This window comes from Schistocerca gregaria, chromosome 3, assembly GCF_023897955.1.
Source record: "Schistocerca gregaria isolate iqSchGreg1 chromosome 3, iqSchGreg1.2, whole genome shotgun sequence".
NCBI classification, from domain to species: domain Eukaryota; kingdom Metazoa; phylum Arthropoda; class Insecta; order Orthoptera; family Acrididae; genus Schistocerca; species Schistocerca gregaria.
This window is the reverse complement of record NC_064922.1, coordinates 875,038,860-875,054,160: the sequence shown is the minus strand read 5'-3', so window position 1 is coordinate 875,054,160 and position 15,301 is coordinate 875,038,860. Positions and strand designations below refer to the sequence as shown.

At 40.6% G+C, this 15,301-nt stretch overlaps 1 protein-coding gene across 1 annotated transcript in view; it reads left to right on the top strand.

The window, feature by feature from the left end:
- Window positions 1–1,872: 1,872 nt before the first annotated feature.
- LOC126354955 (WD repeat-containing protein 3-like) overlaps window positions 1,873–15,301 on the top strand; it is a 117,532-nt gene continuing 104,103 nt past the window's right edge. The window contains exons 1-2 of the mRNA XM_050005037.1: window positions 1,873–2,101; window positions 3,528–3,710. Of these exons, the coding sequence (XP_049860994.1) occupies window positions 3,540–3,710 (171 nt within the window). The 5' untranslated portion in view covers window positions 1,873–2,101; window positions 3,528–3,539. The remainder of the gene's footprint in view (window positions 2,102–3,527; window positions 3,711–15,301) is intronic.

Genomic DNA, 15,301 nt, shown 5'->3' with positions numbered 1-15,301 from the left:
CGAGGTAAACAAAAAAGCATTGAGTCCTCATGATGATAAAAATTATTTTTGGAAAATAAAATAGATGTGTGTATGTATGCACATTGTGCGCTGCCACTATCATATTCTACTTCTCGAATTCAAAACCTGAGACCTATTCTTCATCTATAAAAAGCGAATAATAAAATTCAGGTTTATTACAAAACATGTCTGCTGACTTTTCTACTTTTCACACCGATACAAGTTTTTCGTTGTTGTTTTCTGAGATGTTCAAATATATAGGAAAAATTAACCATAAATTTAAAAAAAACAAATTTATATTTTATTATTAAGAAGAAGAAGTGCAATAATGCAAGCAATTCTCATTTTTTAAAGAAAGGTGTAAGCTAGAAGTAAATGTCTTGTATAACATTACTGGATGTGAATATTTTATTACTAGAAGTGAACAAAAAGTTTATGTGTAGCTTCATAATGAGTTTAAGGTTCTTTTACCAGACAGACATTTGAATTTAATAACTAATTGTGACTTTTAGTTTTTCGAAGGTGGACTGTTGAAGTTGAAATACAATGGAGTGAAAGAATATATAAAATAAATTTAAAAATAAAAATTATTTTTAGATATTATATGTTACATATTTTTGTCTGTTTCTTAGGTAGTGTTAAGCTGTGGCCAACTTGACAAGCTCCATTTATTGAATATATTGCTTGTGCTTGGTACGACGCACTTCAACTGTATGAATTGCCACCCAAATGGATGCTGCTGTATTCGCAAGGGACACCATACACCCTGGGCACAGGAATAGCTGTGTCGTCTTTGACACGTCACAGCCTATCTCGTATCTTGGGGTTGGGCCGGAGCACTGGCCTCAGTCCATAACTCTGCAGCATACATCCTAAGTTGCTGCTCGTTGTACCACAGCATGGCAGGAAATCAGCCAGTTTGGTCTCTCCTACCTCTTCATAAGACGTCTTTTTTCGGCACTTGGAAGCGTTTGGAATGTCTCTCTTGCTTTAACCACTCTCTCTGAACGCATGTTTCAAGTGCTGCAATTCAGATTCTAGGTGGTCGTCCCCAGAAATAACTTTTGGTCTGTGTACTACCGTATTCAGAGCTTTCTTGTGTACTGGGTGAGGAAAACTATCGGCGTTCAACTATCGATCATTGTGCGTCGGTTTCCTGTACACTGCATGAGCAATTAAAACATCCAAGAACGGTAACTCTCCAACTCAATAGTAAATTTAATGTTCGAATGAAGACCGTTGATGTGATCGATAACCTGTTGCAGTGCATTTTCACCATGAAGGCATATCAGTTATGTGTCATCGACGTACCTTAGGAATGCCGCTATCTGAAATGCATTGCGGAATGAATCGAAAGGACATGTCGTGACGCAACGTGACGTTCAGTGTGAATTGGCCTCTATTATGAATTAACGTCCAATGTAAGGCGGCCGTCATGGAGGTATAAAAACGCGAATTCTTTACGGACGAATAGAAAAAGTGGTAGAAGCTGACCTCGGGGAAGATCAGTTTGGATTCCGTACAAAATGTTGGAACACGTGAGGCAATACTGACACTACGAGTTAGCTTAGAGGGAAGATTAAGGAAAGACAAACCTACGTTTCTAGCATTTGTAGACTTAGAGAAAGCTTTTGACAATGTTGACTGGAATACTCTCTTTCAAATTCTGAAGGTGGCAGGGGCAAAATACAGGGAGCGAAAGGCTATTTACAATTTGTACAGAAACCAGATGGCAGTTATAAGAGTCGAGTGGCATGAAAGGGAAGCAGTGGTTGGGAAGGGAGTGAAACAGGGTTGTAGCCTGTCCCCGCAGAAAAAAGTCTACAGGTGTCAAATCTGGGGAAAGGGCCTGCCAAGGTTAAGGCGGCCGTCCACATGTAAGAGTGTTCTTGTCGAGTGAAGATCTTTGCCATGGCAAAGTTGTAAACAAAACAACACGTGGTGTTTGGCAACTAGGTGATAGATGTTGTAGGTGACTGAAGGAGTGATATTGTCGAATAATATTTATGTGTTTATCGGTGTTTAGGTATAATTTATTTGCACCCTGTTCAGTCCACATGTGATGTGCTAATTGCAAAGTGTTGAAAACTTCGTCGTTTCGGTAAGTACACTGTTCGAAAAATATGTAGGTGCTTTTTGTTATCTGTCTATACGTAATATGAGAGAATGGCCTAATCCAACTGGAAATAGTTATTGCAATTAAATACATAAGTTTTTTTGAATGTTTTGAACATAAATGTATAAAACAATAGCACTCTTTTTCTTCTGCAACACAATGCCCTTTTCTGTCACATTTGATTAATCATTGATTCTCAGTGGCTCTTAATGCATACTTTTTTGAACCAGAGCCAAAGGTTTTCTCAAAATCAATTATCACCAGGTACTCAATAATTCATACGCATAATGTTTTCGGTAGTGATATCCAGGACATGTAAGCAGTAGATTTTTCTATATCCTCTTTTAGTTCCAGATTGTTTCTTTGTGTTACCAAAAGTCTGGATTTGTTTTTATTTTTTATGTGATGAAAAAAGAGCAATTGCACTACTTACTTGCAATATATTTTAGGTAAGTTTCATAAGCTGATTGTTTCCAGTTGAGATGGCAAATTTAAGGTTAGCTGCATCAAATTTGTACTTGGTATAAGCAGACACGATCTGCTTCTTGTTTTCAATGAGTGTACTAACTGAACCCTACGCAAGTGTACTTCTGTCATGCACTGTAATACATACTTGTGCTTAAGTGTGTGCTGAATACAGTTATATCACATTGGAAAGTGGTTCATGCAGCAGTATTGGAGCAGCTACGAGGGGGTGACATGTAGTTACACATGGTGACCTAGAGGAGGGAAATGTCTCCTGTGTTACCAATGCTTACATGTGTTGTTGTGCGTGTGTTGATCGACTCATCTTCAGCATAGCTGGAGGTCTTGGTTAATTGTTGCTTATACATTACTTCATATTTAAAACTCATAATTATGAGACATTTAAACTTCACTTTGCAAAATTTTTAATCTCAAGCAGGATCAATTGTTACTAATTGTATGCTCCATATTTAATACACTTTGCTTTATAAGTAAAAAAAAATAGTAATGTAAATTCGGAAATGTATTACACAATAGAGAAATTGCTCGTGAGTGTTTTGGTCCATAATATGTACACCAGAGGTTCTTACCATCAGGTACTGCCTCCTCATGCAACATACTCTCTTTACTCCTCCTGTCAGCATTGAGCAAAATGCATAGGTAAAAGTTGCTAGTCACCTCATAAACCACCTCTCCAGTGCAGATTGTGCAATACATGTGCTATAAGGAACAGGCTACATTGATCATATCTATGAAAGTAACAACATAGCTTGTTAGTGTAAGAAGGGGGGGGGGGTTGTTTGGTCCAGGTTTGCATGCACATAGTTACCTCAAATATTTTTATGGACATTTAACAAGTATAATAAAAATATATATTCCTATTCAAGAGTGTAATTTTGCATATGAATATTTGAATCACTGTATTTTTGTATGTTTTGTATTTCAGTGGCATTAGAAAATGGGCCTTACAAAGCAATATTTACGATACTCGCCATCAGGACATTTCAATATAATAGCAAGCACTGACTGCAATATAGTATTTCTTACACTTGAAGGTCAGGCCGGAAGGTTTGTTGGCGTAGGAGCTTCAGAGAACATAATCATATGGGATTTGCGTCTTGGAGAAAAGGTAATTATGTATTTTTGGAGAATTGCTTTGTAATATGAATGATTTCTGTCATTTAGTAATTTAGTAAAAAATTTCTTTTTAAATTGTTGTTTTCTAGTAAAGGAAGCCATATGTTTCAAGGGAAACTGACATGTTACTGCACAGTGCAGGTGTCACTGGCAGGAAAGCTGATTGAAAACTTACTGACTCATGGCAGTAGCATAATATTGTTATAAAATGTAAATAGTCTTGTGTATCTTCTACACTCTTGACATCAACTCAGATGATGGCAGGACCTCATTCTCCCATCTATTTGAATGTTGACAAGTAGTAGTGTGCTTTGGTTTGTCAGGCTGAGCCATTCTGAGAATCAAGGAAACGTAAACAATGAAACATACTGTCTTTAAAATCTCTGGCATGCAGCTGAATTTATTGGCCTTTGGAGAAAATAGAATGAATTTTCAATGGCATAACATACCATTATTATCAGGTTCCTCCTACTGACTGATGTCCTGAGCTGGGTGAGTTGCTATGCATACTTGTAGTCTCTCACCCCCCCCCCCCCCCCCCCCACTGAACGTAATTATGCATGGTGAATCACCTAACACTGACAGGAAATTTTCTGGAAATAGAAAGTGGGTGCTGTTGATGTCCAGTTCTCACAGAATGAATTGGTAGTCATGGGCTAGTATTGCTAACCAGTAGACACATTGTAATAATGCATAGAATGTGTAATTTTTGTGGAGACAGTTTTTTTTTTTTTTTTTTTTTTTTTTTTTTAATGGAACAATGCCTGTTGATATTAACAAACTAAAATCTCATGAGGGGTAAGATAGATACTGTTCACAGGAAAATTAAAGAGACCTTTGGAGAAAGGAGAACCACTTGCGTGAATATCAAGAGCTCAGATGGAAACCCAGTTCTAAGCAAAGAAGGGAAAGCAGAAAGATGGAAGGAGTATATAGAGACTCTATACAAGGGTGACGTACTTGATGACAGTATTATGAAAATGGAAGGGGATGTAGATGAAATGGGAGATATGATACTTCGTAGAGAATTTGACAGAGCACTCAAAGACCTGAGTCGAAACAAGGCCCCGGGAGTAGACAACATTCCATTAGAACTACTGACAGCCTTGGGAGAGCCAGTCCTGACAAAACTCTACAATTTGGTGAGCAAGAAGTATGAGACAGGCAAAATACCCTCAGACTTCAAGAAGAATATAATAATTCCAATCCCAAAGAAAGCAGGTGTTGACAGATGTGAAAATTACTGAACTATCAGTTTAATAAGTCACAGCTGCAGAACACTAATGCAAATTCTTTACAGACAAATGAGAAAACTGCTAGAAGCCGACCTCGGGGTGGATCAGTTTGGATTCCGTAGAAATGTTGCAACACGTGAGGCGATACTGACCCTACGACTTATTAGAAAATAGCTTAAGGAAAGGCAAACCCACGTTTCTAGCATTTGTAGACTTAGAGAAAGCTTTTGACAGTGTTGACTGGAAATCTCTCTTTCAAATTCTGAAGGTGGCAGAGGTAAAATACAGGGAGCGAAAGGCTATTTACAACTTGTTCAGAAACCAGAGGGCAGTTATAAGAGCCAAGGGTCATGAAAGGGAAGCAGTGGTTGGGAAGGGAGTGAGACAGGGTTGTAGCCTATCCCCGATGTAATTCAATCAGTATATTGATCAAGCAATAAAGGAAACAAAAGAAAAGTTCGGAATAGGTATTAAAATGCATGGAGAAGGAGAAAAAAACTTTGAGGTTCGCTGATGACATTGTAATTCTGTCAGAGACAGCAAAGGACTTGGAAGAGCAGCTGAACGGAATGGACAGTGTCTTGAAAGGACGGTATAAGATGAACATCAATAAAAGCAAAACGAGAATAATGGAATGTAGTCGAATTAAGTCGGGTGAGCCTGAGGGAATAAGATTACGAAATGAGACACTTAAAGTAGTAAAGGAGTTTTGCTATTTGGGGAGCAAATTTACTGACAATGGTCGAAGTAGAGAGGATATAAAATGTAGACTGGCAATGGCAAGGAAAGCGTTTCTGAAGAAGAGAAATTTGTTAACATCGAGTATAGATTTAAGTGACAGGAAGTCGTTTCTGAAAGTATTTGGAGTGTAGCCATGTATGGAAGTGAAACATGGACGATAACTAGTTTGGACAAGAAGAGAATAGAAGCTTTCGAAATGTGGTGCTACAGAAGAATGCTGAAGATTAGATGGGTAGATCACGTAACTAATGGGGAGGTATTGAATAGGATTGAGGAGAAGAGAAGTTTGTGGCACAACTTCACCAGAAGAAGGGATCGGTTGGTAGGACATGTTCTGAGGCATCAAGGGATCACCAATTTAGTATTGGAGGGCAGTGTGGAGGGTAAAAATCGTAGAGGGAGACCAAGAGATGAATACACTAAGCAGAAGGATGTAGGCTGCAGTAGGTACTGGGAGATGAAGAAGTTTGTACAGGATAGAGTAGCATGTAGAGCTGCATCAAACCAGTCTCAGGACTGAAGACAACAACAATACTAGAGCCACATTCCATGCTGTACGGCACTGGTATCCTGCTTCTGGTTGTTCAGCTTCTTTCTCATCTTGATTATGATGGATTCAGTAATCACACTATCACCAAATCTGTGGGTCTGATTCATGATCCTGGTTTTATCATAATGCATGGCATGTTCAAGTTCCAGGCAATGTTCTGCTACTGCTGATTTAATGGCCTGTTGTAGCCTGGTATTCTTTGATGTTCTTTACATCTTATTTTAACTGCTCTCGGGGTTTGACAGATGTGAGGCATACCATATTCACGTGGTATAAGGTAGATACCAGGTTTCCTTAACCCCAGATCGTCTCTGACCATACCAAGGAGGACCCTGATCTTGTCCGATGGGCGGAACATGTTTCTCATTTTGTGTTTTTCCAGGATCCTGCTGAACTTAGTGGATAGAGGCCATGTATATGGTAGGAATCCTATATTCTTGCTCCTCTTCCAATATATCAAGTTGCCTGGTGGAATGTAGTGCTTTTGGATATACCTGTTTGATCACCAGTTGTCTGTAAAAACTTGCTGTGTCATAACTCTGGTGCCAAGCTGACTGAGGCTGAAAGTATCTTGGCTTGAAGTACAAGTTTCCTCACTACCCCTGTCACCTGCACTGGATGATGGCGGCTGTCAGCCTGTAGATAGTGTACGTTGGTTTCCTATATTCTCTGTGGTCTAATGTGCCATATGTCTTCCTTTCCACTAGGACATCCAGGAATGGAAGTTGACCATCATTCTCTGTTCAGTTTTGAACATAATGTTGGAATGTCTAGACTTCAGATGGTCAAGGAACTTGTCCAGTTTTTATTGTGTGGCCAAGTAGTGAATGTACCATCAACATACCTGAAGAAAGAAGTAAACTGTTAGACAGCAGTAGTAAGTGCCTCATCCTCGAATCTCTCCATAAACAGATTTGCCACAACTGGAGATAAGGGGCTACCCATCACGACTCCTTCAGTTTGTTCTAAAATCGGCCTCCACATAGTAAGTAAGTCCATGTTAAAATATGCCTGAAAAGGTCCAGCAAGTTCCATCAGATCTCGTGCTGATTAAATTGAGTGTGTCCTGAAGTGGTACCCTCGTGAACAGAGACACAACATCAAAGCTGACTGTGATTTTTGTGTTCGAGATTTGCAGGTTTTTAAGACATTCCACAAAGTCTGAAAATTTGTGGATGTGGTGGATGCACTTTCCCTCATATGGTGGTTGTAGGGTAGGTAGATGGCTGAACCAATATGCTTACGATTGGGTGAAGCAATTTACCTCTTTATGGACCTTGGGCAATCCATGTAGTCTGGGTAGTACTGATGCTTTAACTTTCAGCTGCTTGACAACCTTTTCACACCATCCTGTTTCCTTAACAAGAGCCCTGGTTTTCCTGCCAACTCTGTCGATGATGTCATTCTTTAGCTGATTATAATCACGGTTCTCTAAAATTTGATGGCTCTTCTGGTCATAGTCGGTTTTCAGCAGTGCTACAGTAGAGTTCCCCTTGTCCACTGGTTACAGCACTAACTTGTCATCTTCCCACAAACTATTGAGGGCCATCATCTTGTCTGTTGAGATGTTTAGTTTGGATGGCCTTGCTCTGGTAGCACCCTGCACGTGTCTCTACGAATTTCTTCTGCAACACTTGATGGTAGAGTGTTGACCACTTGCTCCACAGATCTGATGAAGCTGGAAATTGGTAGGTCTCTCATAGTGACTGCAAAGTTGAGGCCCCTTCCAAGTGACTTTAAGGTGGCATCATCCAATGTGCGACCACTCAGATTTACTACCTTGTGATATCTTGCCCCAGTTTACTCATGCACTCAAAATTCACCAGTTTTCAAGTTGCTGCATTGTTTGATGCTTGCTGCCAGTGACCACACAACTGTATCACTCACGGACAAGAGAGGGAACAACATCAACACCAGAAACCTCAGATACGACACGTCCTAGGAGCAGACACAGTACAGAACTCCAGACGGCAGCCACCTCCATGAGAGATTGCTGCATTGTGCATGGACAGTGTGCAATTCCCGCAGCAGCCTGTTTTGATAGGAAGCGCATCTTGTGGGAGCGTACCAAACTCACAAGGCCAGGAGAATGACAGGGGCATGATAGAAAGCTGGAGCGGTCACCAACAGCATAAGAAACGTCTGTAGTGTATTGATAGTGCTGGGAACATGCATAATGGGTGTGGTCCTAGTACAGAACACCATGGCACGGCCGCCACTGGGGAAAACAGTGGAAATGGGTGTGGATGGAAAACTGAATCCCTAGAGATAAATAGCACAGCCAGAAATGACTGTAGCAGGCGTGGACGGTATAGGGAACACCAGACACCACTCAGGCCATGGGACATGGCCAGCTTGTTGACCAGTCGCAGGAAACACCTGATAAATATGCTGAGTTACGACATCGAAATATTGTGATGGGAAGGCGCAGGCCACTGACAGTACACCCAAATCCATCAAATGATACTGAATCGCTGGGAATGTCTAAGGAATTATGTAAAATCTTGTTTGTGTTTCAACACTATGAAACAGCCAGTCTGATCTAACAACATGTTGCATCGATTGCTTAAAGAGTTTTTGGCCAAAGTGTGAGAAGAACTGTATTGGTAGTTTTATGCTTTGTAAAAAATATTTCCACTTAGAAAACATGTGAGTTTGTTTATTATAAATTTCACCTGCCATGTGTAATTCACTGTTTAATGCAACAAGCAAGAAAAAATTACATTAAAAACTCAAAAATTAACTTTTGGTCAACCAGTGTACCCTGTTAGCTGCAACACTGCTTATATAACTTCTCAGGATGAGTAGAAGATTGAAATGTGAAGCTATACTCACGTGAGATGGAGTCTGCTATAAAACTCTCCTTTCCCCTTTCTAATTTCTCATTTTCCATCCACTGCTTGGCTAAATTTGTAGACTCCACATTTTGCCAAAAGTCCCATCTGTTGTCTATTGATCATTTTCTGTGACTGCTCCTACTGTGTAACCTGTCTGGAATACAGAGCTGTTGAATAAATATTGTTCTTGTGACTTATGACTGTTTTTTAGCCCAAACATCTCATATTTAGGAATCAACATGGTTTCCACAAGTTTATTCATGAGATCCAGAGTTTCTTAGAAGTAGATACCTTAGGGGTTGCGAAGCAACTCAAATCGCTTGATACGGGCAAGTCTTCAGGTCCAGATTGTATACCGATTAGGTTCCTTTCAGATTACGCTGATACTATAGCTCCCTACTTAGCACTCATATACAACCGCTCGCTCACCGATAGATCTGTACGTACAGATTGGAAAATTGCGCAGGTCGCACCAGTGTTCAAGAAGGGTAGTAGGAGTAATCCATTTAACTACAGACCTATATCATTGACGTCGGTTTGCAGTAGGGTTTTGGAGCATATACTGTATTCAAACATTATGAATCACCTCGAAGGGAACGATCTATTGACACGTAATCAGCATGGCTTCAGAAAACATCGCTCTTGTGCAACGCAGCTAGCTCTTTATTCGCACGAAGTAATGGCCGCTATCGACAGGGGATCTCAAGTTGATTCCGTATTTCTAGATTTCCGGAAAGCTTTTGACACCGTTCCTCACAAGCGACTTCTAATCAAGCTGCGGAGCTATGGGGTATCGTCTCAGTTGTGCGACTGGATTCGTGATTTCCTGTCAGGAAGGTCGCAGTTCGTAGTAATAGACGGCAAATCATCGAGTAAAACTGAAGTGATATCAGGTGTTCCCCAGGGAAGCGTCCTGGGACCTCTACTGTTCCTGATCTATATAAATGACCTGGGTGACAATCTGAGCAGTTCTCTTAGACTGTTCGCAGATGATGCTGTAATTTACCGTCTAGTAAGGTCATCCGAAGACCAGTATCAGCTGCAAAGCGATTTAGAAAAGATTGCTGCATGGTGTGTCAGGTGGCAGTTGACGCTAAATAACGAAAAGTGTGAGATGATCCACATGAGTTCCAAAAGAAATCCGTTGGAATTCGATTACTCGATAAATAGTACAATTCTCAAGGCTGTCAATTCAACTAGGTACTTGGGTGTTAAAATTACGAACAACTTCAGTTGGAAGGACCACATAGATAATATTGTCGGGAAGGCGAGCCAAAGGTTGCGTTTCATTGGCAGGACACTTAGAAGATGCAACAAGTCCACTAAAGAGACAGCTTACACTACACTCGTTCTTCCTCTGTTAGAATATTGCTGCGCGGTGTGGGATCCTTACAAGGTGGGATTGACGGAGGACATCGAAAGGGTGCAAAAAAGGGCAGCTCGTTTTGTATTATCGCGTTATAGGGGAGAGAGTGTGGCAGATATGATACACGAGTTGGGATGGAAGTCATTACAGCATAGACGTTTTTCGTCGCGGCGAGACCTTTTTACGAAATTTCAGTCACCAACTTTCTCTTCCGAATGCGAAAATATTTTGTTGAGCCCAACCTACATAGGTAGGAATGATCATCAAAATAAAATAAGAGAAATCAGAGCTCGAACAGAAAGGTTTAGGTGTTCGTTTTTCCCGCTCGCTGTTCGGGAGTGGAATAGTAGAGAAATAGTATGATTGTGGTTCGATGAACCCTCTGCCAAGCAATTAAATGTGAATTGCAGAGTAGTCATGTAGATGTAGATGTCATGTAGATGCACTAAGTATCAGAGACCTGGTTAGTGCCATGTTTCTTGGCTTCCAGATTTATTGAAAGACTCATGAGGAAGTGTAATCTACAAACAAAAGAGATTACATACGAGGGTGAAGTAAATATGAATAGAATTAGGTGTGATCCCTGCTCATTGTTGCTTTCATTTCCAGCATTTACTACATTATCATTCTGTTTCTTTAGTGAGAATTGCAATGTCAGAATAAGTAATACCATCAAATCTTAGGCAATACATTATAATCAAGTTTTGCACAACAGAGAGCATAAAACCGTCTGAAATTTTGAAAAGACTTGCAGCACAGTTCAGGGAAAACACCCTGGGAAAGACTTCCGTGTACACACAGCACAGTTTTTACAAGGATGAGAAACAGTTGAGAATGCAGCTCACCGATTGTGCCCAAGGACCAGCATGACTGAGGAACGTTGTTAGCCAGCTTATTGAAGACTATCACCAAATAACAGTTACTGAAATTGTCACTGAGATTGGCATAAGCTACAGTAGTGTTCAGGTGACCATTACTGACAACGTTGGAGTTTTGAAAGTGTCTGTAAGGTAGATACCTTGTCTTCTCACAGTAGAGAGTAGAGCACAAATTTCATCATCTCGATGTGTGCGAACAGTTATTGGCATGCTACCGAACTGAAGGTGTTTTTTGCTCTGGATTGTGACCTGTGATGAAGCATGGGTGCACTGTTACACCCTGGAATCGAAAGAAAGTGACGTGGAGTGGCGCAGTTGAAGTGTTCATGCACAACAGCATATCCAGACACTCCGGGATGATGATGGCTTTGAAACAGAGGATGACACGCGTAAAGCTGAAATACTAAACACCTTTTTCCAAAGCTGTTTCACAGAGGAAGAGCGCACTTCAGTTCCTTCTTTAAATCCTCTCACAAACGAAAAAATGGCTGACATCGAAATAAGTGTCCAAGGAATAGAAAAGCAACTGGAATCACTCAACAGAGGAAAGTCCACTGGACCTGATGGAATACCAATTCGATTCTACACAGAGTACGCGAAAGAGCTTGACCCCCTTCTAACAGCCGTGTACCGCAAGTCTCTAGGCGAACGGAAGGTTCCAAATGATTGGAAAAGAGCACAGGTAGTCCCAGTCTTCAAAAAGGGTCGTCGAGCAGATGCGCAAAACTATAGACCCATATCTCTACGTCGATCTGTTGTAGAATTTTAGAACATGTTTTTTGCTCAAGTATCATGTCGTTTTTGGAAACCCAGAATCTATTCTGTAGGAATCAACTTGGATTCTGGGAACAGCGATCGTGTGAGACCCAACTCGCTTTATTTGTTCATGAGACCCAGAAATTATTAGATACAGGCTCCCAGGTAGATGCTATTTTCCTAGACTTCTGGAAGGCGTTCAATACAGTTCCACACTGTCGCCTGATAAACAAAGTAATAGCCTACGGAATATCAGACCAGCTGTGTGGCTGGATTGAAGAGTTTTTTAGCAAACAGAACACAGCATGTTGTTATCAATGGAGAGACATCTACAGATGTTAAAGTAACCTCCGGCGTGTCACAGGGGAGTGTTATGGGACCATTGCTTTTCACAATATATATAAATGACCTAGTAGATAGTGTTGGAAGTTCCATGTGGCTTTTCGCGGATGATGCTGTAGTATACAGAGAAGTTGCAGCATTAGAAAATTGTAGCGAAATGCAGGAAGATGTGCAGCGGATGGGCACTTGGTGTAGGGAGTGGCAACTGACCCTTAACATACACAAATGTAATGTATTGTGAATACATAGAAAGGCGGATCCTTTATTGTATGATTATATGATAGCGGAATAAACACTGGTAGCAGTTACTTCTGTTAAATATCTGGGAGTATATGTGCGGAACGATTTGAAATGGAATGATCATATAAAATAAATTGTTGGTAAGGCGGGTACCAGGTTGAGATTCATTGGGAGAGTCCTTAGAAAATGTAGTCCATCAACAAAGGAGGTGGCTTACAAAACACTCGTTCGACCTATACTTGAGTATTGCTCATAAGTGTGGGATCCGTACCAGATCGGGTTGACGGAGGAGATAGAGAAGATCCAAAGAAGAGCAGCGTGTTTCATCAGAGGGTTATTTGGTAACCGTGATAGCGTTACGGAGATGTTTAGCAAACTCAAGTGGCAGACTCTGCAAGAGAGGCGCTCTGCATCACGGTGTAGCTTGCTCGCCAGGTTTCAAGAGGGTGCATTTCTGGATGAGGTATCGAATATACTGCTTCCCCCTACTTATACCTCCCATGGAGATCACAAATGTAAAATTAGAGAGATTCGAGCGCGCACGGAGGCTTTCAGACAGTCGTTCTTCCAGCGAACCATACGCGACTGGAACAAAAAAGGGACGTAATGACAGTGGCACGTAAAGTGCCCTCCGTCACACACCGTTGGGTGGCTTGCGGAGTATGGATGTAGATATAGAACTGGCTGCTGTCACTGCCATGTTCATTTTACGAAAACAGGTGCAACAAAGAATGCCCATCGGTTGGGGAAAATGTGTTTACTGCCATGGAGACTGTATAAAAAAAATAGGTTCCTGTGTGTGAATATTTCTGAAGCTTAAATAAACTTATAAAAAAAATTACAGTTTATATTTGATTCACCCTCGTACAGAACCCTTTTTTGATCAACTCTTGAGTATTGTTGTTGATCTGGGTTGTTTCTCAAACTGGGTTAACTGAGATTGTAGAAAAGATGCATAGGAGAACTGCACAATCTTAGTGGGTTTGTGTTTTCACTATAAAAGTGTTAGTTATGCTCATTGAACTGCAGGGAGAGAAGTTACAATAAGGTGTTTGTGCATTGTCATTGAACTGCAGGGAGAGAAGTTACAATAAGGTGATTGTGTACTGTGGAGTGTTTTTACAAGGTGATTGTGTGTTGTGGAGTGCCTTTACTCACAAAGTTCCAAGAGCTCACATTCCAAAATGAGCCAATAAACAGATTAATTCTTCCAACATACATGTCAGTGTTATAAAATTAGAGAAATTCAGCCTTGTACCAAAGGGTACTGACAGTTTCTCTTCCCTCAAATCATCTACAAGCGGAATATTAAATAGGGATAAGTTACAGGAACCGTCTGTGTACTCTGCACCACATCTGTGTACTATGCGAGTATTGACGTAGATGTCCCACATGCTACTGTGTTGTGTCATAGTTGGAAACTACTTTACCATTGATTGCAGCACTCATATTTGGAAGCAGCAGGGTTCAAATCCATATGTGGAATCCTTGATTTGGTTTTCCATGGTTTTTCTAAAATGATTCAGGCAAATTCTGGTCCTACGTAAAATTGCTGAGTGGGGCAAAGGCTTCTGTCCACTTACTTGCTGACCAGTTTGTTGTGGCAGTACAATAGGGCAAAAGGAAAACCGAAGTTTTAAGTTTCTCATTTAATAAACCATTGACCGAGGAAGATCAGACAAACATACCGTTAGTTGACTGTTGCATAGGCTCCCATACAGAGGAGGCATCCCGTATAGAAAAGCAACTGAAAGAGTTGAAAATAAATAAGTTACCATGTCTGGATGGAATCTCAATTCGGCTCTGCAGAGAATACGCTAAGGGTTTGGCTTCTTACTTAAATTGCTTTTATCACAAAGTGCCAAGCGACTAGAGAAAGGGCAGGTGACTCATGTATGTAAGAAGGATAAAAGAACGGATCCACATAATTACGGACCAAAATCTGTGACATTGGTTTGCTGCAGGATTCTTGAACATATTCTCAGTTTGAATATAATAAATTTTCTTGAGACAGAAAAGCTTTCATCAACAGGTTAGCATGGTTTTGGAAAGTGTTACTCGTGCGAAACTCAGCTTGTCCTTTTCTCACGTGATATCATGTAAACCATGGTTGATGGGCGACAGGGAGATCCCAGATTCTGAGATTTCTGAAAAGCATTAAACATTGTGTCCCGCTGCAGATTGTTAATGAAAGTACGAGCATAAGGAGTATGTTCCCAGATATGTGAGTGGCTTGAAGACTTCTTAAATAATGGAACCCAGTGTGTTGCCTTTGACGGTGAGTGTTCATCAAACAGGGGTATTGTTAGGAGTGCCCAGTGTGATGGGGCCACTCTTGTTCTCTGTATGCATAAATGATTTGATGGACAGGTGAGCGGGAATCTACAACTGTTTGCTTATGATGCTGTCGTGTACAGGAAGGTGCTGTTGTGGAGTGACTGTAGAAGAGTACAAGATGACGTAGACAAAATTTCTAGTTGGCGTAATTAATGGCAGATTGCTGTAAATGTAGAAAAATGTAAGTTAATGCAGATGAGTAGGAAAAGCAATCCCATAATGTTCGAATTCAGCAATAATAGTGTACTGTTTGACTCAGTAACGTCAATTAAATATCTAGGTGTAGCTTTGTGACACAATA